Source organism: Symsagittifera roscoffensis, chromosome 5, assembly GCF_963678635.1.
Source record: "Symsagittifera roscoffensis chromosome 5, txSymRosc1.1, whole genome shotgun sequence".
NCBI lineage: Eukaryota > Metazoa > Xenacoelomorpha > Acoela > Convolutidae > Symsagittifera > Symsagittifera roscoffensis.
This window is the reverse complement of record NC_087066.1, coordinates 21028858-21056529: the sequence shown is the minus strand read 5'-3', so window position 1 is coordinate 21056529 and position 27672 is coordinate 21028858. Positions and strand designations below refer to the sequence as shown.

At 34.2% G+C, this 27672-nt stretch overlaps 3 protein-coding genes across 6 annotated transcripts in view; 1 reads left to right on the top strand and 2 right to left on the bottom strand.

The window, feature by feature from the left end:
• Nucleotides 1-27672, top strand: part of LOC134846903 (importin subunit alpha-3-like) — a 408629-nt gene that overhangs the window by 99741 nt on the left and 281216 nt on the right. The window lies entirely within an intron of this gene.
• Nucleotides 1-27672, bottom strand: part of LOC134846906 (protein arginine N-methyltransferase 1-like) — a 443857-nt gene that overhangs the window by 156298 nt on the left and 259887 nt on the right. The gene's annotated exons all lie outside the window — the stretch shown is intronic.
• On the bottom strand, nt 5811-26659 carry LOC134846058 (uncharacterized). Of its 3 annotated transcripts, XM_063863242.1 has the most exons (6): nt 26500-26659; nt 26141-26201; nt 22184-22384; nt 16198-16250; nt 6848-7876; nt 5811-6205 (listed from the first exon to the last, which is right to left on the bottom strand). In XM_063863242.1, exons 3-6 carry the CDS (start codon nt 22312-22314, stop codon nt 6201-6203), a joined length of 1218 nt encoding a protein of 405 aa, XP_063719312.1. In that variant the 5' UTR covers nt 22315-22384; nt 26141-26201; nt 26500-26659; the 3' UTR covers nt 5811-6200. The 3 variants fall into 3 exon arrangements, with proteins under 3 accessions (XP_063719312.1, XP_063719314.1, XP_063719311.1); XM_063863244.1 differs by lacking the exon at nt 26141-26201 and having other exon boundaries at nt 22184-22388; XM_063863241.1 differs by lacking the exon at nt 26141-26201.

The window sequence follows — 27672 nt, the reverse complement described above, 5'->3', positions numbered from 1 at the left end:
TTGTCCCAAATTGGTCAAAATGGTAAAAATGGCTATCTTTAAACCCTCATAACTTTACAAAAAATGATCACAGGTGAAATATCTTTTCAAATTTGAGCTCAGGACAACAATAGCTTTCGAATGATATAAAAAATTTCCGTCAAAAATGGCTAGTTAAAAAGTCGAAATTTGTCTGAAGAAAAAAAAACCCACCCCGAGCACAAATATTTCGTTACTTTCGTATCGAAAGTCGGAACAATAAAATTATAACGAGCTATTATTCCAATTTTCGTAGAAAATGAAATTGAAGTAATATTTATGCTCGCAGCGTTTTTTTCCCGGCAAATTTCAATTTTTAATTTGCTGTTTATTTTGTTGGATTTTTTATACAGTCTGATAGGTGTTGTTACCCAGGGCTCAAACGAAAATTTTCCCTGTGATCATATTTTGCTAACTTAGCCTGAGAATTATTTGAATTTCGGACTTCTTTGACGCTCAGGGAATTTGGGATAATAAACGCGCGTGTTTTTTCGTTCCATTGAAGCGTACGCGACAATTTAAACCAAATCCAAAATAGGCAAGCAATTCGCTCTTCTTTACTACTTTAACAGAAACTGACTTTTTTAACTTGAACTGTAGATAGTGGGTGTGAGAAAGTAAAAAGTATATATACCAAATTTTTTTTAATGAAAATGAATTGGAGTCCAGAAGCTAGAAATTGCAAAAACCTTGCTAAAGTCGGCCATAATATTTTAAGCAAAGCATATGAGGGCAACAGCAGAAGTACAAACTCTTATGCGAAAGTAAAGATTATCTATGCATGCTATGAACTTGTGATTCAGAAATAAAGTTGTCAATTTTTGAACCATGTTGACTAATGACTTTAGTCCATTCTGTCACTTCACTTTTCATCATTTTAGGTAGTTTTATCTGGTCAATTTTGTGTAAAAAAAAACAATCTTCTATTTTTAAATTTTTTATAACTTCTCACCCAAAAAAATTCAGATAAATCAAAGTACCACCGAAACATGAAGGTCTTGCCATGATGCGAGCAGCTTGCTCCAGTAACGCGTTATTTCCTCTGGAAAACCTTTTTTTGCCTGATAGGAGAAAGCTGTCATACGGATAATCTAACAGCAGCGTCGCCTTACAATCAATGTTTTAAGAGCAACGGAAGGTTTCCAATTTCAAATTCTTAGATAATTGGGTTTGAAAATAGGGCAGTTTAGTCATTATTTTTTTATCGCAATGGTTATGTAACCATTCAAAAAACCAAAAGACTTAATCAGCAAGGTGCAAAATTGATTTTAAAGATCACAAAATAAATGCTCAATCCCTATATATTCAATATAGCAGCACGAACCCTTTGATATTCATCCCATGTGGTATTTAATGGAAGGGTGCAACCTGCCTCTACGAATTTCTCCCTTCACCACGCAAAGATTCCTTTTTTGCTACTAGTTGTGGCATCCATTTTCTTTTTATGGCCAAACAATTATCTTATTGAGTTGTGCAAGGCGTCATGGGCGCCAAGAGATAACAGTTTTGAGAATCTCACCTTTGGGTCAAAAATATCCAAAATGACATATAACATAACTCAGCCATTGTTTCTAAAGAAAATATTTTAGTGAAGTTTATTCTCGAAGAGCTCTCAAAATCAATTGGATTGTCTAAAAATATATATTTTGAAAATTGATCTACGTTTGTTTTGAAATCCGGCCCATTTCTCCGGAAAGCTTAAAATCAACTCCTTGTGTTTGTTTTCTAGTGGCTAAATAGACCTAAAAAATAGTTTTAGCCATTTAGTCACAGTAAACTTCCTCCACAAAACCTTCTTTTTTTGTTAAATTGGCATGTAGAGAAAAGAATCTCAGTGATTGATCTTAAGTTGTCTCACAGGATGACATTTCCGACCAACCAGAGTCAACATGACCGATATTAGTTGTACTTTTTAAGCATATAATATGTCGAACTACATGCCACTTACAGATTCTTCTCTAAACACATTCTGAAAGTTAACTCGCTGGTTTTGAAATATCCATGAAGCACCTGTTAGTTCCTACTGCTCTTCAACATTTCTGATGCATTTACGGAAAAAATATAAACAAAATTAGGGAGGAGAAAAATTGGAATGTTTTTGAAAACTTTCCCTCGCAAAAGTTCAAGTACAATATAACAAGACTGCTCGTATCTGAACGTTTTGTTATATTGTGAGGGTAAGCCCTGAACGTTCTGACTGTCCATAAAGCGGTCCCGATTAGTTTTTGGTTATTGAAATAATGACGCTTAGTTTTTAATCGGGACCGCCAAAAACTAAGCGGTCCCGATTAGTTTTTGGTTATTGAAATAATGACGATTCCAAGAATCGTGTATGGAACTAATACGACCATTTAGCCTGTCTCAACTGATTTTGGAACAATTTTGTGGTGCGGGATACTTCGCCATGCGCAAATAATGCATGTTAAAAATCCAGAATCAAAGTATCACAGCGTTTTTATTGTTACGTTAGTAGTTGTGGTGAGCTCGCCCCTTCTTGGACCATGAAGATCCACGGATCGATCACCCGAGGAAAACATTTTTGAGAATTGGTCTGAATACAAAACAAGACTGCTCGTATCAAGGCGAAGCCCTGAAAGTTCCGACTGCCTTTTGAGGTTTCATGAGCAGTAATATAAAAAAAATTAAATATAATAAAATAAAATGAAATTTTTTTCTTCTTAAATTTGAAATTTTTAATGAAAATCATCCCCCCACACGCCATATAAAGTACAACAAGACTGCTCGTATCAGAACGAAGCCCTGAATATTCCGACTGCCTTTTGAAGCTTTATTGAGGGAGCAGTAATAATATTTATGGAGGGAGCAGGAACGAAATCTATCTTTTTATACTTTATATGGCGTGTGGGGGGATGATTTTCATAAAAAATTTCAATTTTTAGAAGAAAAAAAATTTCATTTTATTTTTTTTACATTTCATTTTTTTCAAATAAAAATCATCCCCCCACAAGCCATACAAAGTACAAAAGGATAGACTTTGCTCCTTGTAACCAAACAATTATGGCAAATAAGCTTCTTTCAACCAATTTGGAACGATTTTAAGACGGATTAACTCTCCGCTTACGCGTTAATAGCGCGAAATATAACGCGCGTTAATTGTCCCAAATTGGCCAAAATGGCAATCTTTAAACCCCCATAACTTTTTGAAAAATGATCACAAGTGAAATATGTTTTCAAATTTGAGCTCAGGATAACAATACCTTTTGAATGATATAAAAAAATTCCGTCAAAAATGGCTAGTTAAAAAGTCAAAATTTGTCTGAAGAAAAAAAAACCCACCCCGAGCACAAATATTCCGTTACTTTCGTATCGAAAGTCGGAACAAAAAGATAGATTTCGCTCCTATTATTATATCAATTATGGCATATAAGCTTCCTTGAACAAATTTGGAACGGTTTCTAAGGCGGATTAAATCTCTGCTTACGCGTTAATAGCGCAAAATATATCGCGCGGTAATTGTTACAAATTGGCCAAAATGGCAATATTTAAACCCCCATAACTTTACAAAAAATGGTCACAGGTGAAATATCTTTTCAAATTTAAGCTCAGGACAACAATAGTTTTCGAATGATACAAAAAAATTCCGTCAGAAGTGGCTAGTTAAAAAGTCGAAATTTGTCTGGAGAAAAAAAACCCACCCCGAGCACAAATATTCCGTTACTTTCGTATCGAAAGTCGGAACAATAATATCACCTCAAGCATACACATTTCTCACTTTTTCGAAAGTCGAAACAATACAATAATTATTGTGCAATTTAAGGCAATTTTTAAATTATTTACTGTGCTTCAAATCAATTTGTAATAACTTCTGAGCCGTTTTCTTGCGTCTTATCCTAACAACTGGCACTATACTTATCACAAATTGACCAAATTAGCAAATTACAAACAAATTAACTTTAATAAATTTTCTTAAAGGTAATATAATTAATTGAGCTCGAGGCTGGGGTATCAAGGTTTTTATGATAGAGGAAAAACTTGCCCGAAATGCTAGCTGAAGAGTCGAACTTCAACAGGAGAAAAAACCACTGTGAATACAAATGTTCCGTCACTTTTACCAAAAATTGGAACAAAAGTTGTTTATTGCTCCGTATTTTATCGGAAGCAACAAAACCAGTTTGAGTACAAATACTTTGTTACTTTGGTCAAAAGTTGGAACAAACGATTTCTCTCATTTTTTTTTCAGAATTGAGCATGTGGATATCCAATTTTCAAAACCACAAAATTTCTGCCGTACTTCAAACAAGACTGCTTGTATCAAGGAAAAGTCTTGTATTATCCAACTTCCCATCAAGGCATCTGCAGCTGTTTATTTTCCGAACATTTTCTCGAAATAATTTTTTAAAGAAAGTAAAAATTATTAAATGTTCTCTCGTAAATATTTCCGCCACGTCGTTGAAGTATAAAGATATGTTTTTTATTTCCCAACTTCTTTTTCAAGTTACTTGGAACTATTTATTTGCCTCCATTCAATAAAGAATCATTGAAATCGCCGCAAACGTTAAGCGTTGGTGGGAAACTGGTGAATAGCGCGCATTCATTATCTAAAAATGCCAAACTAACAATTTGCAATTCCCCATTACTGACAAAATTTATTTGTCACAGGAGACATAATTTCTTGAAACTGAAGTCGAAACTACAATACCTTTCAGACGGTATAAAAAGAATTTTGTCAACAACAGTTATTAAAGGCGGAATTGGTCTGAATAAAAAACACCTCACGCAAAAATTCTCGTTCGCTTTCTTCAAAAATCCTATCAAAAAGACTTCAAAGAAAATTTAGTCACCGGCAAAAATCTAAATGTAAATCAATTTTGCTCATTTTTGGGAGGCATTTTTCTAACCTCGATAATGATCATTTATTCATGAGGAAAGTAACCAACATACGAGCTGTTCTGTCGAGAACCGATGTTGTGCCTGCCCGTGGTTTCTTCGCCAGGTTATTTTGAACAACCCACCAACAATGATCATGGACTTTTGACTGACTAAAGCCTGCACACAATTTATTAAAACTCCCCATGAATCAGCGAATGAGTTTGCTAAATTCATAATCCATTTGTTTTCCTGGCCTGTTTTATTCTTAAAGGTTCAAAAGGATTGAAAAAAAAAGATTAAAAGAGACCCTGTGAATTATACCAGCCTGGGAAAGTTTAGTTTCTAATAAATCAGCTTATCAATATCTCTTTTGAAGTTGCGCATTATCGTTTCCCTATGAAAGCCAAGGAATTAAATGGTTCATTTCACCGATGCAGCAACACATAAGATTAGCCTAAAAGTTCCCATAAAAGGTTGGAAAAATTAACCAGGATACAATAAAAAGATCGTGTGTCGCAGTGAAATTGAACTGTGAAAATGAAAAATTCATTGCACTCACTGCGACTCTTAATATAAAGCAACAGCAAATGGATCTTCACGTCTTCATATAGCCAGGTAGAAGTTTCCAGCGAAAAAAAAACGAAAACAGCTTTCGCAAAAAAGGAAAAATAAAAATTTCATAATCCTAATCTTGAAAATTTTCAAGTCAGAGGATGGATTGCATAAAGTCTCTGAAGGCGGGTTTGAGGGGGGGGGGGGACGGGAGGGCGGCTTTATGGTAGGATATGGTAATATATAATCAAACATGGGACCTCTTACATATTTTGGGAATGAGTCACCCGGCCTCTTAGGGGAAACAAGGAACAGTATTGCATGTATGGTAGATTGCAGTCATAATAATGATGTCACATTCGGTCGCCTCTTATCCTGGAAGGTGATTGTAGTAGCTAATCAAAAAGGGATTGATGATAAATCTCAGCTAATCTGTTCACGATTCACCTCTTGTTTACAAATAGTGGATTTGGGTTCAATAAATCATCAATTCAATGCAGAATAATTTATCACTAGTGGTGAATTTATAACATTTGCGCATTTTGTATTTGTACATGTACAGGTGTTGTATGTATTTCTGTGTATGGCCTAGAAATCGAAATTATGGTTTAATCTTAGCGCCGAGAGAAACTGTGATTTACGACTCAATCTAGTTATTTTGATCACCGTTCGTGTTTTCAAATTTGAGAGATCTGATTTCGTTTCAGTGTTGTTTTGTGTGACGACATAGAAGTGTGTGGTTAGTGAGTGTGCTGATGTCTTCGTTTGCTCACTTCGTTAGCCGTTATTGACCTCAATAATTAGCCTGAAATAGAATTGAGGTCTTGGTTATTATTAATAAATAGAGGTCACCTGCTCCTAGATGAAGTGAATAATTATCATGAGAACAGAAGCAGCTGGTTGCCAATCAAGGAATACAGAATACTCCAAACATGGAATGGCGGAGTTAGCTGGGAAGGGGGTCCAAATGGTCCCTTATTTGGCACAGTTATAGGAAACCAATTTTTGGTCGAACAACCCAAAATTGTTTTTACGGATGTATTCGGAGACAAAATTGTTTTTACGGATGTATTCGGAGACAAAATTGTTTTTCTAATCTGAAAATCAATTTAAGCGACCTTAAGGGCAATTGTTTTAAGTAGAAATTACTTACCACTTTTTTCGTTGACCAAAAGGCTCTTCCGAAGTTATTAGTTTTGCAAAATTGGGCAAAAAAACGTAATTTTTGTAACTTTTGTATAGTTCTGAATTAAAAAAACGCGTTTTTCAGCACAAGCCCCTACCCCTCAAAATACATAATTTAATGCCCAAGAGGGCTTCAGAAAAGTTTGAGTTGATTGACCATAAATGGGTGCACTAAAATAGCACATTTTGGGTGATCAGTGGGTCAAATCCTGGAGAAACCCCCCCCCCCTAAATCTATCCCTCCGGTTGATCGTTTACTCACTTAAGCAGTCCACCCAAGGGTTTCCGAGATCACAACCTACAGCTCTCTTGTTGTCAAGAAACTTCGTGTTGAACACTTTCAGAGCCCTCTTGGAGAAACAATCAGAATACGGATTGCTCATATCGCATCCAATCGCTCTTTTGTCGGATTCCAGTTCATCTGCTGACTTTTTAGAGAAACAATCTGAATACGGGTTGCTCATATCACAGCCAATTGCTCTCTTCTCTGACGATTTCTTGGCGAAACAGTCTGAATACGGGTTGCTCATATCGCAGCCAATAGCTCTTTTCTCTGATTCCATTTCAACGGCTGATTTTTTAGAGAAACAATCCGAGTAAGGGTTGCTCATATCGCAACCAATAGCCCTTTTCTCTGATTCCAATTGATCTGTTGATTTTTTCGAGAAACAATCAGAATAAGGGTTGCTCATATCGCAGCCAATAGCTCTTTTCTCTGGTTCCATTTGAACGGCTGATTTTTTAGAGAAACAATCAGAGTAAGGGTTGCTCATATCGCAACCAATAGCCCTTTTCTCTGATTCCAATCGATCTGTTGATTTTTTCGAGAAACAATCAGAGTAAGGGTTGCTCATATCGCAGCCAATAGCTCTTTTCTCTGATTCCATTTGAACGGCTGATTTTTTAGAGAAACAATCCGAGTAAGGGTTGCTCATATCGCAACCAATAGCCCTTTTCTCTGATTCCATTTGATCTGTTGATTTCTTAGAAAAACAATCAGAATAGGGGTTACTCATGTCGCAACCAATTGCTCTTTTATCAGAAGGCATACTTTCGGAAGATTTCTTGGAGAAACAATCGGAATACGGATTGCTCATATCACAGCCAATTGCCTTTTTCTCTGCATTGAGGTCTTGTGAGGATCGCTTCGCAAAGCAATCTGAATAGGGATTGCTCATATCACAACCAATTGCCCTTTTGTCGCCGTATGATTTCGTCTCGAAAAGCATGGGAGTTCGTTTTGACCAGCAATCTTCAAAATTTGTGTCACAGCCCAAGCTAACTCTACCAGCTGAAAAAAACTTCAAGCTATCTAATGAAAACGTAGCAAAATTAAATTTGAATAGCTTTTGTAGCATGCTTTTCACTTTTGAAATTATCTCTGTTTTGCTCAACCCACTGCTCCTGTTTGGGCCATTTTTCGCAAAAAAAAACGATTACAATATTTGTGCTGGTTGATTTTTTAAAACGTTTTCATAGAGTAAAAAAATTGATACACATGCTCAGAAAAAAAACAATTTTTCCCATTCGAAAATTTCACCTAACAATATGGGGCTTGATATCTCCAGCTGGGTAGGTTTGAAATAAGTAGTTTTCTGCGAAATTCTCAAGTTTCTGGTCCCAAATTTCTAGTTTTCTTATTTGTATTTTCGGCGGCGAAAATAAAAAACAAGTCAAACTTTGATCCAAATCAAAGCTTTACGTTCATGTTTTTTAATTGCCTAAAACCTATATCAGATACATTACGGGAACCAGACTCAGAAAATGATCTAATTCGAATTGGTTCTAGCCATTTGATCCAAATTTTTAATGTTGCGTTTTTAGACCTAATTTTTTAGTTTTGTTTATGAAAAAAAGGTGTATAGTATTCGTGCTCGGTGTGTATTTTTGAGACCAATTTCGCTTTTTTAACCAGCCTCAATTGAACGGATTTCACTACATCATCCAACAAAATTTCAGAAAAATAATGAGCTCATCTTGAAATTATTTTTTTTACCTTCGATAATTTTTCGTAACAATATGGGGTTTGAAAATTGATAATATGGGCAAATTAGGGCAATACATGCGCAATCTATTTCGTGATATTAGCGCGTAAACGGTTATTGAATCCAGCTTAAAAATTGTTCCAAACCGAAAAGAGGCATGAATTGGTTTTATTATCACGTTACTGGACGCTAAGTGCATCAAATTGTACTGAGATTTTTTTTTAACTGAAAGGAAACTCGTTTATTATTTTTTTTCGTTTTTTAAACAACATCAAAACCTGAAAAAAAAGTTGCTATTTCATAGGCGTTGAATGGTCCCCCGGTTCTTGTATTGTTTTCTGTTGTGATACAAGTCCTGATACAATTAGAACGGTTTTTTTCTTATTTACAAGATTTTGATAATGTATCTTCAGATTGTAGCAGAAAACTTTATAAATAGGGACGTTATAACAGAATTGTTTATTTTATAGTGATATATTTGTGCTTTTGCAGCCTCCAAAATCAATGTCGGATTTATAAATTTTTTTTCAATAATGATTTTTGGATTTGAAAAAACAGATCACATCAGTACCGGATTTAGGGAGGGGCGGATGCCCCCCCCCCTCCCTCAGGTATTCGACCCCCTGCCGACCCAAAGGGTACCCCCTTTGTACTATTTTGAGATATCCATTTTTGGATGACTGACCTTAAACTTTTCTAAATGGGCTTTGGGCGCGCCAATCTATACTAGTTTTGAGGGGGGGGGCGGAGCGAGAGGATTGGTCAAATATTTATAGTGATTTGGGAGAGCTCAGAAAATCAGTTTGGTCGACCTAGAAAAAAAATCTGCCCCCCGCCTCTCCAGGAATTCCTGGATCCGCCTTTCAAATCATCCCGTTGTTTCAGTTATTCACTACCGTTTTGTTTTGTTTTCCGTTTCCGTTTAGAAATTTGCAACTCAGTTGATGTTTTTCCATCGTTGTTTTTCATGTTATTATGGTGCAAGCCAAATCTCAGAAACTTATACCATTGTACCTAGAGCTACCTAGAGGGATCTGGATCTACCTAGCCTTAACCGACTCAACGGTCAGAACAAGAAAGCGTTCTATTCATGTGGAAAATCTAACCCCGGTGGTCTTATCTATTCGATCTTCTCAGCTTACTTTGTTGCAGGTGTCGTTAATTAAAAATTAAAATTTATCTAGACTATTCCGAATAATTTAAACAATCGTTAAGCGGGTAAAAATACGGCAGCCTTATCATCATTTTTGCTGCGTGTTCTGATTTTTTGCCGCGTGTTTCAGCCTACCGCCTGGTATTACGAACAGGTGTTTTTTACCCAAAATTAGGTAACCAAACAATATCGTGAGAAGTTGAATGATTATTCATGTGATAGCCTATAACATTGGAGCTGTAATGAAAAATTCAGAAGAAAACTGGCTTGAATTTTTGACTTTCCAGAATGAATCAGAGCTACAAGTGAGCATTGAATGAATAAAAAACTAAAAATAGGGTGCTAGAAGGGCGTTTTGAGAAAAACTGGATATGAAAAATCTTAATTTAATGGGCATGGTTAATAACCAAAACTTAGCGCATTCAAATTAACTAATTCAAAATTACGGTTTGTTTGATGAATTAGTTATAACCCTAAACAGTTTTTTTGAAAAAAAAAGAAACTTGATTAAAATTACGAGAAATAAAAATTTGTCTTCAAAAAAATCTGCAAACGACACAAATAAAAAAATTAATTTTTTTATTTTATTGTGGTTGGTTTTTTGTTGCTCGTTTGTTTGCCTGAAATGTCTCACTTTTGTAATTCGCTTAAATAATTTTCCGAGATGTCGTGACGCCTGTTCTGTTCATCAATTAATGAAAATATTAAAAATCTGTCTTTCAAATAATGTGAAAATTGTTTCTGAGAGGTTGACGAGATTGGCTGTGAGTTTGAAGATAGCGTATCAGGTGCGGATCTAGGGTTTTTTGAGTGGGGGGGGGCGGATTTTTAAGAAATGTTGAAAATTTTGTCGACCTTTTTTTAAGTCCGCCAAATTGGTTTTCTCAGCTCTCCTAAATCACTATAAAGACCCCATCTTGACCAAATTTTCTGCGCCACAGGCAAAATTTGAATAGCTTTTGTAGCATGCTTTTCACTTTTGAAATTATCTCTGTTTTGCTCAACCCACTGCTCCTGTTTGGGCCATTTTTCGCAAAAAAAAACGATTACAATATTTGTGCTGGTTGATTTTTTAAAACGTTTTCATAGAGTAAAAAAATTGATACACATGCTCAGAAAAAAAAACAATTTTTCCCATTCGAAAATTTCACCTAACAATATGGGGCTTGATATCTCCAGCTGGGTAGGTTTGAAATAAGTAGTTTTCTGCGAAATTCTCAAGTTTCTGGTCCCAAATTTCTAGTTTTCTTATTTGTATTTTCGGCGGCGAAAATAAAAAACAAGTCAAACTTTGATCCAAATCAAAGCTTTACGTTCATGTTTTTTAATTGCCTAAAACCTATATCAGATACATTACGGGAACCAGACTCAGAAAATGATCTAATTCGAATTGGTTCTAGCCATTTGATCCAAATTTTTAATGTTGCGTTTTTAGACCTAATTTTTTAGTTTTGTTTATGAAAAAAAGGTGTATAGTATTCGTGCTCGGTGTGTATTTTTGAGACCAATTTCGCTTTTTTAACCAGCCTCAATTGAACGGATTTCACTACATCATCCAACAAAATTTCAGAAAAATAATGAGCTCATCTTGAAATTATTTTTTTTACCTTCGATAATTTTTCGTAACAATATGGGGTTTGAAAATTGATAATATGGGCAAATTAGGGCAATACATGCGCAATCTATTTCGTGATATTAGCGCGTAAACGGTTATTGAATCCAGCTTAAAAATTGTTCCAAACCGAAAAGAGGCATGAATTGGTTTTATTATCACGTTACTGGACGCTAAGTGCATCAAATTGTACTGAGATTTTTTTTTAACTGAAAGGAAACTCGTTTATTATTTTTTTTCGTTTTTTAAACAACATCAAAACCTGAAAAAAAAGTTGCTATTTCATAGGCGTTGAATGGTCCCCCGGTTCTTGTATTGTTTTCTGTTGTGATACAAGTCCTGATACAATTAGAACGGTTTTTTTCTTATTTACAAGATTTTGATAATGTATCTTCAGATTGTAGCAGAAAACTTTATAAATAGGGACGTTATAACAGAATTGTTTATTTTATAGTGATATATTTGTGCTTTTGCAGCCTCCAAAATCAATGTCGGATTTATAAATTTTTTTTCAATAATGATTTTTGGATTTGAAAAAACAGATCACATCAGTACCGGATTTAGGGAGGGGCGGATGCCCCCCCCCCCTCCCTCAGGTATTCGACCCCCTGCCGACCCAAAGGGTACCCCCTTTGTACTATTTTGAGATATCCATTTTTGGATGACTGACCTTAAACTTTTCTAAATGGGCTTTGGGCGCGCCAATCTATACTAGTTTTGAGGGGGGGGGGGCGGAGCGAGAGGATTGGTCAAATATTTATAGTGATTTGGGAGAGCTCAGAAAATCAGTTTGGTCGACCTAGAAAAAAAATCTGCCCCCCGCCTCTCCAGGAATTCCTGGATCCGCCTTTCAAATCATCCCGTTGTTTCAGTTATTCACTACCGTTTTGTTTTGTTTTCCGTTTCCGTTTAGAAATTTGCAACTCAGTTGATGTTTTTCCATCGTTGTTTTTCATGTTATTATGGTGCAAGCCAAATCTCAGAAACTTATACCATTGTACCTAGAGCTACCTAGAGGGATCTGGATCTACCTAGCCTTAACCGACTCAACGGTCAGAACAAGAAAGCGTTCTATTCATGTGGAAAATCTAACCCCGGTGGTCTTATCTATTCGATCTTCTCAGCTTACTTTGTTGCAGGTGTCGTTAATTAAAAATTAAAATTTATCTAGACTATTCCGAATAATTTAAACAATCGTTAAGCGGGTAAAAATACGGCAGCCTTATCATCATTTTTGCTGCGTGTTCTGATTTTTTGCCGCGTGTTTCAGCCTACCGCCTGGTATTACGAACAGGTGTTTTTTACCCAAAATTAGGTAACCAAACAATATCGTGAGAAGTTGAATGATTATTCATGTGATAGCCTATAACATTGGAGCTGTAATGAAAAATTCAGAAGAAAACTGGCTTGAATTTTTGACTTTCCAGAATGAATCAGAGCTACAAGTGAGCATTGAATGAATAAAAAACTAAAAATAGGGTGCTAGAAGGGCGTTTTGAGAAAAACTGGATATGAAAAATCTTAATTTAATGGGCATGGTTAATAACCAAAACTTAGCGCATTCAAATTAACTAATTCAAAATTACGGTTTGTTTGATGAATTAGTTATAACCCTAAACAGTTTTTTTGAAAAAAAAAGAAACTTGATTAAAATTACGAGAAATAAAAATTTGTCTTCAAAAAAATCTGCAAACGACATAAATAAAAAAATTAATTTTTTTATTTTATTGTGGTTGGTTTTTTGTTGCTCGTTTGTTTGCCTGAAATGTCTCACTTTTGTAATTCGCTTAAATAATTTTCCGAGATGTCGTGACGCCTGTTCTGTTCATCAATTAATGAAAATATTAAAAATCTGTCTTTCAAATAATGTGAAAATTGTTTCTGAGAGGTTGACGAGATTGGCTGTGAGTTTGAAGATAGCGTATCAGGTGCGGATCTAGGGTTTTTTGAGTGGGGGGGGGGGGCGGATTTTTAAGAAATGTTGAAAATTTTGTCGACCTTTTTTTAAGTCCGCCAAATTGGTTTTCTCAGCTCTCCTAAATCACTATAAAGACCCCATCTTGACCAAATTTTCTGCGCCACAGGCAAAATTTTGAAAAAAAAAAACAGGCCAAAAAGGCGTTTTTAGGCAATTTTTGGAAAATTTTGACAAAAAAATCGCGTTTTTTTGACGCGCGCTTCAAAATTAGTACATATTGGCGCCAAAGGCGCCTCTAGAAAAATTCTAGGGTCCGTCGCCAAAAATGGGATCTCAAAATAGTACAAAGGGGGACCGTTTGGGTCGGCAGGGGGTCGAATCACTGCTGAGAAAGGAGCGTCCGCCCTCCCCCCCCCCCTAAGTCTACTGGTGTAGCCTATTAAATAGGTAAATTGTCTTATAAATTCATACACGCTTTCTTCGGCACCAAGATTTTTTTAGACCCTGCGCGGCAAAAAAACTCACCAATGATCACAAAACTCCATCGCCCAAACTTTTTCCTATTTTCTTGAAACTTTATCATCGCAATTAGAAAAATTGTTTGCTTCTCGTGGATCATCAAAGGTATTTAAATTCCAAGCTTCTAAAAAACAGATCTGTTTTTCAGAAGAGGAAAGGAAGTAAGTTCAGACAAAACAGTGTCTCTTTAGCAACGCCAGCATTAACATATAACCTCAAAATACCAAATCAATCAATTAAAACGAGTTCCTATTGCTATCTTGTTTGTCCAAACAAAAATCATTTTGCTTCGTCCTGGAATTCCCTACAGAAATCTGTTTTCTCAAAAGCAGAAGTATCACTCAAAAAAAATAAATATTCAGTTGATTTTTATTTTCTTCTGATTTTAAACTCAATTAGATACCTCTTTGAAAAATTTCAGATGTTTTAATAAATTTGATTGACAGCTATGAAGTGATCGAGATCAAATTGATTTTCTTTTTAATTTTCTTTGTTCATTTGGTCACATCCGGTTCTGGTGAAATTAATACCGGGGAAAAATGAGTGATTGGCCTAAGTATTTTACTGTCTTTCGTTTAATCACCCATACATCATATTTTGTCGATCGGATTTTTAAAAATCAACAAAATTTTTGGCCATATTTTCAAAAATCTGGAAGGTCATAAAAATTGCTTTAGATGGATACCAACAATTACTTTTATAGCAAAAGTTGAAGCATCATAAAATAAAAGATCTTCACTATAATGCAACATATCTGAATTTATAACTTCGGCTAAGCGAGAATTTAAAAAAGCAATTTTGTTTAATGGACCCGACTAAAATCCATAAGGAGACTTCTGAAAAGACAAGCTCAAGGAGCTCAACTAGAGTTTAAAAATTCCCATATATATTGCAAGGATTGTCATTATTCCTGTATTTTCCAGATGTCATGAAAATTATATGACCCTTAATGTGACTTACTAGATAAGGAAATCAATAAGAAACCTTCATTGGCTGAATATGACAAATAATTGAGCAGTACATTTTCATCGTAATTTTTTTCTGTAGTCAACGTTACTTATAAATTAAATCCTTAAAAGTATTGAAAAATTGTAGCATGAAGTTTTGTATATATTTTTAAGGGTCTGTGGCAGGCATGGGTTCAATTTTGAAGAGAAGCATCTTTTGCAGTGTCATCTGCAGAAATTTTTTGAGGCTAGGGGGTTTTGAAAAATTTTTGGAAATGTCATTTTTTTTAGGTCGACCAAATTGATTTCCAGGTCTCTCTTACAATTTTCAGAGACTCCGCGCAACCTAAGCACGCTATTGAACCAACATATGATAAGGTTATTTTGTTTTTGATGAAAGATAGTTCAATTTGATAACCATAATTCTTCAAGTAAACAAGTAACTAAACATTATCAGTAATGTCAAGTTAACTTTCCAAAGCTACACGTAATACTTAGATTCGATGACACCTTCGAAAGGTGCTCGGACATGTGTTTCTAGGATAAAATTGGAATTTCGGACACTACTAATTTAATGTTTTTGTTCGACCATTGAAACTTTGTATTCGGGTCTGTTTTAGTTTTTTTTTGTTTTTTTTTGCTTTTATTTTCCACAAAAAACAATCGGACTGGGTTGAGTGATATATCATTTTAAAGCCCTTGCAGTCTTAATTTGAAACACATTCAATAATTTCAGAAAAGTTTTCCCAGTGCTGAGAAAAACTGATTTAAAATTTTTGATTTTTAGTCTGATTTCGAGCGAATAAAGCGAGAAAGCAGTTTTATTTTAAATGCTTATAAGCTACAAAAGCTTAATTAAAAAGTAAAAAATTAGTTTTACTTGGGTAACTTTAGTTTATCTTGAGTATTTTAGCGCCTTTTGGAATCAAAATCTTCAAAAATTCAAAAACTGCAAAAAACTTTGATTTTTTTGTTTTTGTAGTAATTTTTCTACAAAAACTGTTTTTCAATTTGCTTCTTTCACTATGACTGTCAAACATAACTAATCTCTAGTTTTTTGTTCAGCTCCTTTTATCACACCACGCCGGTAAAAAACGATAATAATTTGAAAATAAACTTTGTTTATTTTTTAAAACTATGGTCGGAACATTCTGTGCTACTTGCACAGTTACCAGTTATCCTTGTTTTTTATTAATTTTTTCGTCAAGAATAGGACCATGCCCCCCCCCCTTAATTCATTTGGAGAGGACATCGTTTAGAAACAACAATCTTTTATAGCCAATCAGAACTCATCATCTGCCGTTTACTTGTAGTTTAATTTTAGTGGGCTAATCTAGCCATTTAAATTTATGGGCATATCTTTCACAAATGGTCATCAGCGAGCCCTTGTAGATAATTTTTAACAACTTGCACAAAATCGTTACTTTGACAAAAACCGAAGGTTAGCTATTCGATTATAAAAATGGTTGTGCACTTACGCATTGCCAGATGTGCAGCACGTTTGATCAGCCGCTTCGCCTGCTCAAGGCAACTGAAACATAACAGAAACTGTCAATCAAAAGTTTGAGCAAAACTTGTGCTTACAAGCACGAAATTTCAAAATTTTTATTTTTTTAGACAATTTTTTTAGAAGCTGAAGTTTCTGATTACACGGAAACATATTCTCTTCAAACAACAAAGCATCATAACTACCGCAGCAGATTATTCAATCTTTCACTGGATTCAAAAGAAAAATATAGGTCGTTTTTGAAACGCATGCAAAAGTTCATTGTCGATTTATCAGCGATTCTGAAAGTTTTCTGATAAAAGTTAGAACTTTGCAGCGAGCCATAAAAAAGATCTGCAGATTTTTGCATTCCATGAAACGTATTAATTGATAACGTCAGTTTTTTAGTTTGAAGAACCGGATTTAAATTAGAGAGATCGTTTCCTTTTGAGAACCAAGTTTGGGTATCAGGTAAAGTTTAACCACAGGAACAGAGGGATAGAGTTCTGTCGGTTTCCAGGATTTCCTGGTATAAAACAAATGCAGCACGCGTCATTTGATGCCATTTTCAGCAGTCGGAAATCGGTATTATGTTAAATTTAGGTTAAATGCAGAGAGCAAAATTCAATTGAATTATCAACATTATGATTCACTAATTAATCGCCAGAATGGACCAATTTTGATGAACACGTTTCCATACAGCCTCAGTATGCTCAGTGAAACACGCGAAAAAAATAGGAGTGGGCGGTTGAAAATCAACAACCACCGAATACGTATGGATGTTTCTGTTTTCACAATTATGATTTTTGACAAACTTGCAGAAAAATGCATTCAAAAAACGCAAACAAACCAAGGAACAAACTTGCAGACATTTTTGGTCAAACTTTCAGAACAAATTTTTTCGTCACTCTTGCAGAACAAACTTGCAGAAAATTTTCGACAAATTTGTAGAAAAATGCATTCAGAAAAACGCAAAAAAGAACTACGGCCTAGGTGAGATCGCAAGTGAGATTCATATACCTCAATAACAAATAACTCATAAGGAATTGCGCGTGGCATTTAAGTGTAGCCTTCTCAATCGAGACTCAGATTTGAAAATGCCCCTTTTTCGGACCGTCTTCACTGCGAACAATAAAATAATATACCATGTTTGTTTTCTTTTAAATTCTGTGTCCTCTAAATTCTATTAAAAATTTCTTGTGAAAAGTGGTAAAACAAAAAAGGTGAAGAAGAATGAGTTGATAATAGTTCTCAAAGAATAGCATCAAGAGTAAAGGGTAAGAGTATTAAACAGTTCAACGTCAAGAATCACCAAATACGCAGACGGTTTAGAATCTATAATAATATAATTGTAGTTCCTGCGAATCGCAGAGGAGCTATCAGTAGGCCTTAACAGTCCTGTCAAGGATAGTCCATTTGTATTATCTCCCCACATTCCAGACAGTGTTATTTTGCTGAGCGAAGCTGTTTTTTGCGACTCAAGGCCGTTTTTTTGCGTCTAGAACTTTTACGTGGTACCACTATTGCAGCTAAATTTGGTCAGGTTGTGGTAGACCTGAAGCTGGAGGTCAAGTGAGAGCTTGTCCTCACACACTATCATTGCCATCTCAGACAATTTGAGCATAGAAACCACTCGTAAATAGTAGAACAGCATTTCAAACTACAGGTGCATAGTGAACCTCCTCAGACCATTTGAATATAAGAATATAAAAAAGACGAGGGTCTCTCAGACTCTATAAAAAAGATAATTTTGTAGAAAAACATCTCAGATTTTTTGGGAAAAGGAATAAGTCCTAGGAAAAAGAAAATCATCTGAGTATACGAACGAGACGTAAAAATATGATTAATTTATTATCAACAAAATTGAAACTTAGTGTGTTGAGAAAAAAACAATGGTGCAAAGCAGCAGAGCACTTAAATGCATCTGGAAAGAGCCAGTCGTATAAAATTAGGAGAGCATCCCATTAATTTGAGTCTACGAACGAGCCATAATAACCAGAAAGTATCCCAGACTACATGAATAAAAGAAAATTTCGTAAGAAAGATTAAAAGCATCTCAGGCTGTTTGAGGGAAAGAATCACTTAAAAACTACGGGAGCTTTTCCGACTATTCGTGAATAGAAAGGATTGATCCAAGAAAAGAAAAAATACCTGAGTCTGGTGAAAAGACCTCGGATCTGCTGAGAATGACTTTAAAAATATTGTGAAAACATCTCAGTCAGACCAATCAATTGTAGAACTGACTCATAAGAAAAATAAGAAAGCACGCCAGACCGTAAAAATATCAAAAATATATTTTTTAGCTTAATATTGAATCGTGCTAACTAATAAAGTCATTCGCAGAGCTCAAAGAGTCCATCAAACCTTAGTGTTCGTCGTCTTCTGCTTTTTAAAAATCGCAAAGTAAAAAATATTTAAGAAAAGACAGCGGAAATTGAAACAGTTCTTGGCGCTCTAGTGTTTGCTTTGAGATACCTAAAATTGGGCTAAAAACACCTTAGACCATAGTTCTTTCTAGAAATTGTGGGCATTCCGGCTCTCAGACAAGAGCGGATCTAAGATTTTCTCGATGGGAGGGAGCAGTGTCTCGAAATATTCAAAAAAAAATTCGGCCTTTTTTTGGTGGGTCGACCAAATTATCCGAGCTCCCGCAAATCACTCTAATGATGCTATTTAGATTTTTTTGTGTTATTTCCACCGCAAAATTAAATACTACAAATCAAGAAAGACATTTTGAATATGTGAAACAAATATTTGAAAAACTATCAAATGAAAAAAAAATTATGAAGGAAAAAAATGAATAAACATCTCAGACTTATTAGGGGAATGACTGAGAAAAGAAGAAAATATCTGCGCTGTCTGTGACCTTTTGAGTAAAACTACGAGTCATAAAAAAAAGCAGCCCAAGCTTTTTGGGTACAGCAATGAGTAATTTCTAGCGAAACGTACATTTTCAAATTTCTTGAATAGGAACAAGTTGTGTTAAAATAGGTAAACATCTCGAACTATTTGAGTTTATTGTTTAGTCCCCGGTACAGCAACAACTCGCAACAAAAAACAACTAACAAAAAACAACTTGCTAAATTTACGGAAAGCGACATCTAGTAAAATAACAATAAAAATTATCAACTTATCAGCTTTTGTTCAAGATCTTCAGTAGGTGCTCTATGCGTGCTTCGACGCTTCATGGTGATAACTGGCTCTAAATTTTGTTGACAATCCTAACCTATGTTGGCAAACTCGCAACACGCTGGCGCGACTGCGTCTATAAGTATATTGCAAGTAGTCTTCTGATGCAATTTGTCTATAAGTGCGAATTTGTTTTTGTTACGATTTGTCGCTTCACGTCAGTAACTTTACTGTCTAATCTTTAAAATTTTTTTGATTTAGTCATTTTTATATTGATTTAAGCTTATCCAAAGTTATAGTTAAAATTATCCATTCCTGTCAGTTCTAAATTGACTAAAGTTCATTTTTTGAAAAAAAAAACTACAGCTTCAAAATTTGACACATCATGTTTGCATATAAAATAACTGAATGGGAAATACATTGATTTAAATCGAATTGTATCCACCCTTCTTTCAACTATTTTTGTACAAATTGTTTTTTCCAGTCAAAATTATTTGTACCAATTTAAGATGTCTCATTTGTTTTTATAAAATTGTACCTTATATTGATCTTAAAAGCATTTGAAAAACTTCGGTTAAATTTATTTTTATCACCGCGGGATTACTTTGGATGCACAATTTTAAGGTTATCAGTCTGGAATTAATGATTTACGGCAAGCAATTCTCTTCAAATGACTGTAGCCCACTAAAAAAACTTACGTAATATATTTGAGTACAAATTTCGAAAACAACAAGACTGCTCGAATCAGGGCTAAGCCCTGAATGTTCCGTCTGCCTTTTAAGATCTATGGAGCAGTAATATCATGGAAAATTTAAATGTAATAAAAACAAGACCGCTCGTATCAGGGTGAAGCCCTGAATGTTCCGTTTGACTTTTTAGGTCTCTGGAGCAGTAATAACATGAAAAAGTTAAAATTAATAAAAAAATTGAAATTTTTTTTTGAGATTTTTTGTGAAAATCATCCCCACAAACGCCATATAAAATTCAAAGTGATAAAATATGCTCCTGTAACAAATCAATTATGGCAAATAAGCTTCTTTCTACCAATTTGGAACGATTTCTAAGACCGATTAACTCTCCGCTTACGCGTTAATAGCGCGAAATATATCGCGCTTTAATTGTTCCAAATTGGCCAAAATAGCTATATTTAAACCCCCATAACTTTACGAAAAATGATCACAGGTGATCATATTTAAGCTCAGGGCAACAACACCTTTCGAATGATATTTTTAAAATCCCGTGAAAAATGGCTAGTTAAAAAGCCGAATTTTGTCTGGAAGAAAAACCCACCCCGAGCACAAATATTCCGTTACTTTCATTACGAAAGTCGGAGCAATAATTAGTCGTATTTATTTCGTATTGTTATTTGCCGATTTTCATTAAACTGCGCTATGTCTTGAAACCGCAAGAAAGTAGACGCCTTTTTCGAAGCTGACTTCCTGCAGTCTTAACTTTTGTTCATGTTAACGATTGTAATGAAAAGTGGTAGGTGAGTTAGACGGTATGTGAAAAGTAGAGAATAGAGGAGCCTCTATTATGTATAATTGCCAAATGAGTGATATACTGTTTAAAAGCATGAACAACTGATGTGATCAGAGTTTTACGGCTGTTCACCACGAAAGCTTTCATTAAAGCGATATTAAAGTTGTTATTCAAATTTGAAATTCAGCTGTGAGGGAGCTTTGCAATGTGCGACAAACAGCCGAAAAAATTTGCCATAACTTTACAAAAAATGATCACGGGTAAATTATCTTTTCAAGTTTAAGCTCATTGGCTAAATATAAATGGCTAAAAAGTCAAAATTTGTCTGAAGAAAAAAAACCCACCCCGAGCACAAATATTCCGTTACTTTCGTTACGAAAGTCGGAACAATAATAATTAGATTAACCTGAAAAACCTTTCAAATTAATTAACCCAAAAAGTCGATTTGATTTTGCTTAGATGTCAATTATTTATAGTATCTTGTAAAAATCCACCCAATTCGATCTGATTTTTTTAAGCAATAAAATTTACTTTATCTGCGAACATAAAAACTGTTAAGTGTGTTGTAAATCAGTTTATCTAATCAAATGGGCTTGTTCAATCAATTGTTGTTAATTTTAATTTCAAAATGAATCATAATCTCATTTTTTCCATTGAGATTTGTAAAAAATTAGACAAGCCTTTCAGAGCATCTGAGTATGATAAATGTTCTTACATAATAGGAAAACAACTCTTTTTTATATAATCAATTTTAGTTTTAAAAAGTGATAGATATGGGCCGTATCAAACCCAAACACACCAGATGTTATCATTTCATTTTTATGATAGGAAAAAGTCAATTTCGAAAATGAGAAGCAGAAATCGAATTATTTTCTTTTTTTTTTGGCTGAACAATTATGCTTGTCTATGCTCGTGCTCATTGTAATAATTCTAAAAACGATACCTAATCAAAACATTTTTCATCTTTCAAATGATATCATTTGTCAAACGAGACCTTTTTCAAACTATATCTAATCGAGACAAGTTTATGTACCAACACAGTAAATAAAATCGCAAAATCAGACTTTTCAATTGATGTAATGTTTTCTTGTAAACATACGCATTTAGAATTGATCAGCTATTTTGATGTGGTCTGCAAACTAGATTTTGTTGGTCTTTGAATTATCACAGGCGCTGATACTTGATGATACATTGATGACTGGATTCGCAATTTACTGATTTCACTTGCTGTACTCATTTTTATTTCAGCTGAGCTCGAAATAAGATACCTATATTGTAGTTTCATAGAAACGGAAATGAAATAGGAAAATTAAATTATTTTTTGATGATCCAGAGTTTGAAAAGGATACAAAAATGTTTGCACTTACTCTCCGTCGGTTCCCCGAGCACATCTTCTCAGTCGTTGCGTCTCGCCTGTGGCAACAGCCGAAGCAAGATGGTCACTCGTAAGCAAGACGACGAGTAGCGACACCACTACCACTACACTCAAGTTCTTCATCTATTGTTGTCGTTGTTGTTGTTGTCGATGCCGTTTTGTTGCTGCTGTTTTTGTTGTTCTTTTCTTGTTTCTAGCTTACCATAAACAACTCTCAATTTAAACAATGGCAATAGAATTTCCAATTAACTGAAAGTAATCTATTTTTTTAAACTAACTCTAAGACATTTCGTAACTGTTCATTTAAGTACTGTTGAAGAAAATTGTTCAAAAATCTTGAACAAAAATGTTCCTATTTAACGCAAAAATCCTTTTTTTATCTTTATCCTTCAATATTTTGATGTCAAATTAAATTTTACCTGATGAAATTGAAACGTTTTCAGAGGATCAATTTTCAAAGTTTGTTAAGCTTTTCAAAAACAATTATATTATTGATAATATTTAGCTGGCCGATATTTTTTTCTGATTTGTATTTGATCATGTTTTGTCTGTCGTTACGTAATTGGAATATTTATCCCAGAGGATAGCTACTCGTTAGGTTGAATAGCCTCGCGGGTCGAGGTGCTCGACTTATGTTTCGACGTTGAAAGTCGAGCAAGTGCAGTTTTGCGACTGAAATTTGGCGGTCGAGAAGCTATTTTAAGTCGAGCACAATGTCGAAACATATCCGATAATGGTCAAGAGAGTTGAAACATAGGTCGTGAAAGTCAAAACATAAGTCGAGCACAGTTGAAAGATAGGTCGAAAACAACTTAATTTTTTTTTCAAAATTTTAGTTGTTTTTAATTAAATTTAAACTGAAAATTGAGAAATAAAGTCTGCTCAGAAAAAATCTCCGTCCAAAGTTTGTCATTCGCAACGATCAATTGAGGAGATTTGCTAGACGCAAAACTAAAAGTTTCAGAGGGAACCATTTAAGTTTTGGAAATCTAAGGGTTCCTGAGGCAAGGAAAAATGAATTCTTCCAATAATTCTTCAAGTATTAGTTTTCACATCAACAGTTTCAGTCCAGATTTTTACTGAAAGTAAAAGCAAAATTGGGATATTCAACTTAGAAAAAATGAGGAATTTGGCATTTCTAAGGTTCTTATTATTTTTTTTTTTCATAGCAAGTATTATCACAAAAAAAACAACTGAAGAGCATACATTATAATTTTTTGTGAACTTACTCAGGATTTTTTGATAGTCGAGAAAATCAAAGCGTAGATCAAGCGCAGTCGAAATGTAGGCCGAGGACAGTCAAAACATCAATCGAGGAAATTTTTGAAATTTTTTGTACTGTTTCAACAAATCGGCTTTACTAAAAACATATTAACAAAAAAGATAAAAACTTACAGGCGCAATAGAAACTGTCTCAATATCGGAGCTATTTCATTTATATTGAACACCATTAAAAACTAAACCAAATAAAAACAAATTTTCAGTTCCAAAATTTGAAATGAAAATTGAAACCACATTTGTTTTCTCTGAGAGATCAAATAAGCCTTGAGAACAGTTTTTGGAGCAATAACAGCCGACAAAAAGCGAGAAAATTTTTTCTTTGTAGAGAAAGTCGAGACAGTCGAAACATATTCATTTTTGGTCGAGAAAATCGAAACATATCTATGCGGAGTTAAACTTTCAAAGTTTTAAAAATGTCAGAGAAAGTAGAAACCTATAGAAAAAGATCTGAATTGGGTCGAACAAAGTCGAAAAATACCACAATTTGGTCGCGAAACTCGAAACATACCAAAATTTGACCAGACAAACGAAACATACCAATTTTTTCGAGAAAATTGAAACATAAATCGAGCACCACGACCCGGGAGCGCCACCTTCAAGAAGAATTTGAATAACAAAGAAAACTTTATAGTATAATTTCCGTTTCCTTGATATAAGAGGTCTTCTCTTGCACTGCAAATGATTGGGTGGTGATATGAAAAAAAAAACTAGAAGCAGAAAGCAAATTGCGTTTTAATTATATGGTTGTAAACAAGAACGAAACTATTTTGCCTCGATTTATGGGTAGCTTTGAATGATCATTTTCACGCCTAGGGGTCCATTTGTGCTACTTCATTTACATAATTGTATTACAGAACAGCGGGCGAATAAAACAATTCGCCCAAAGCAGAAGTCGGAAGGCAAAATCATCAAATTGAAATATGTGAATAATGAAGTCATTTCTAAGATTCTCAATTGTTCTACTACGTATTTGTATGATAGGCAGCTTAAAGGACAATCTTTTGATAAGCTTTTAGTTCTGTTTGTTTTGTTTTTGAGTATTTTAAAAATCCAAAACCTTTGAATTTTTTTTCTGATTGTTTATTGTTTAAATTTGAAAACATTTTGAAAAAAAAGTATTTTCAACATTTTCACTTTGAAAATTTTGTTTATTTTTTTTTTGGTTCTTGCCGATGTAACTTTTGACAATGTGAATTTTTTTCCTTGTCTCTGAAAATTACAATACCCTTGGCCATTCAAATGAAGAACTTGACACCTTATTTGGCTACTTTGTGGTCTATAATCCATAAAAACTTGTTAATTTCAAATGCCAAGGGTGAAGTGCTAAATTACCAAAGCTATTATCTGATCAGGGTGTATCGTAAAGTTGTAAATTTGGAGCCCTTTGACATTAATGGTTCGAGACATCGGAAGGGAAAATAGACATAAAAATTACAAACAAAATTTGTTTTATGTCTTTACAGAACATAAAACTCGCCAAAGAAAAAGCAAAATACATATTTTATTGGAGAATAAAACGTTTGAAAAAATCAACTAATGTTCTTTGTTGAACAATTAAGCATGTGTGTATTTTATGTTTTTTAATATTTGTTTAAATCTCTAATTCTTCAGAGAGTGGATTTAAGACACGAATTTTCCAGTGCACGAATTTTCAAATTTTGGAAAATTTTCTTTACAAAATGCATAGATTTTATTGGCGCTCTTATTTAAAAAGCTGTAAGTCGATGCAACAAATTCGTATTTAAGTAGTTTTTCTGAAGGCGTCGATGTCAAGTGTCTTAAGAAATGGCGGGCATTTTGGATCTCTTTAACTACATATCCCCCTTTTGCAAAAGGGGGATATTCGTTATTAGATATGAAATTCTCATATGCTTAACCGTTGATTTATTTCTTTATAGGGGATATTCGTTACTAGGCACCCGAGGGGGGAAACAGTTAAAGAGATCCGACATTTTTGGAGTTTCTGAAGCTACAAGAAAAAGCTGGAAAAAGTTACTTACAATTGGCATCAAAATTGTGTTCAAAACTAATACAAGGATGGTCAGTGATGCTATGAAATTTAACAAGACGAGAGGTTTTTGTGATCTCTCTAACTATTTCCTTCCTTATGGTACCTAGTAACGAATTGCCACCCCTATAAAAAAAGTAATGCAACGGTTAAGCAAGGGTGGGGGAATTTTGAAAGAAATCCATTTTGGGTACAAACTGACGTGACAGAATGTGGAGAACAGCTGGCCCAAAAAGATTCCGTGCAGCTACGCACAAAAATAGTTTACCTTATAAAATTAGCTTAAAAATACTTTAACACATTCTAACACGTCAGTTTGCTCTTCCTTAAATTACCTATAAATACATTAAAACAAAAACTTTACCTATAATTACTTTAGAAATTCAGGTGTATTGACCATAAAAAACACCATAAAATTTTTTATTGTTGAATATACGAGTACCTATAAATGGGACGGTAGTGCCTATGCCTATGAAATTTCAGGTTCTGAGAAATTGTGGTCTATGGCTGAGAATAGCAATTTTACCCATTCCAAAAAATGAGCATTAAATTGTGTTTTTGTTTGTCAAGGTTCTTTGTAAAAGAGGAACAGTGATTCCTGCGCTCTTCTTTTTTCTTGATAATTACTTCTCTAAACGCTGCTAGCATGAAAAGACTTACGGTTTAAGCACAGCTTCCGATGTTCTATTTCTGTTGTTTTTTCCCGCGGTCAAGGAAAAGTCTGCGAATAAAAGTATCACTTTCTATAGTCAGTTGTTTTGAACTAGAGGGTAGATTTTTTATATTCTTGAAACAGCTCAGACTTCATCAAAGCAAAAAACAAAAAGGAGTTTTTTTTGCAGTTTTAAGTTTGGGTTTGAAAATCGAACAAAACCTTGTTTTTGACCAGTTTGACTAAATTTTAGGACAAATCTAGTTAATATTTAAAGCGTAAAAGAGTTAGTGTCAAATTTAGAATCTATTTTGAAAGAATACGAAAAAAATAAACTATAATTTTTGAGAAGATGCAAATTTGTTACCTGATTATTGGGTTGATTTGATAAAATTACGCTGATTGAACTGGTATCAGAAGTCGTTCTTTAATATATATACTCTATCACCACTGACATCAAACGGTCACCGTAACTCTCAAATTTGCCTTCACTTCATTTACCTGATAATTTCCACTGTTTTGATTGGCTGAAATTGTGAATTGTGAAAAAATAGAGATTGTATTAATGTGAAATTGATGCAACTTTCGCCCCATTGGGTTTCTAATTTTCCTTGAAACCATCAAACACATAATTTAAGATAGCCTTTATCTCGTCAACTTCAGACCTACGCAACTATTGGTTTCAAAAAATCCCAAAAAGGCAGTAACAAAAAGTTGAAAATGCTGAAACTCGGCCTAACTTTATTAGGGTTTGGAATAGTTTTCTACAAGTTGCATAAGAAAAACTGATCTTTAGGAAAGTTTGATCAGAAGCTTGAATATGAAAGGTTGAAAATAACATCACCAAAAATAAATCTCCATTTTCAATAAAAACAAAATTTCAATTATCATTTGGGGTCTTTTTACTTATTCCGCCCAATTTTCTTAATTATGCAATTTCGTCGTATTCAATGTATAAATACAGAGAACAAAACATTTTATGATTCATTTGGTTCATAAAAATTCAACCATTTTCATTGTAGCCAATTTCTAACAAGGCCGAGTTTTGAGCAGATGCTAAAAGTGACATTTTTGTTCCGGTAGCTTTTTTCTAGTTTTTTCTTCTGGTTTGGGTAAAACTCAACAAGTTAAATGAAACAAACTTGAATAGTTTTCCAAACAGTTCATATTTTCGACTAATTGGACATAATTTTAAATTGATTTAACATTGCCAACAAAACATTTTGAATGCTTCTGAAATTTGATTGGCTTATTCTAGCCAATCAAATTGAATGCTAGAGATTTTCTCTTCAAGTTGTTGAAATATTGGTTTTTGGGCGGAATAAGTGAATAGACCCAACATTTTGATAACCTTGGGTCCTATAATAGAAAATATCCTAAGTTGTGAATGAATAATGACATAATATTGTTTCAGATACCAATTTTTTTTCCGAAACCATTTTCCTCTTATTCTACATCTAGCTATCAAAAATTGCTGATTCGCACAGTGACGAAAACTTAAGACAGAACAAAAATATTCAAAAAAAATCAACTAGCCGTT

What these genes read in the sequence shown, in the direction of transcription:
- LOC134846058 (XM_063863242.1), bottom strand. Translation starts at nt 22,314, where the DNA reads ATGAAGAACTTGAGTGTAGTGGTAGTGGTGTCGCTACTCGTCGTCTTG. An exon ending in GCTCGGGGAACCGACGGAGA is followed by an intron (nt 16,251 to 22,183) that starts GTAAGTGCAAAC and finishes GTTATGTTTCAG; the next exon opens with TTGCCTTGAGCAGGCGAAGC. An exon ending in TGCTGCACATCTGGCAATGC is followed by an intron (nt 7,877 to 16,197) that starts GTAAGTGCACAA and finishes AGTTTTTTTCAG; the next exon opens with CTGGTAGAGTTAGCTTGGGC.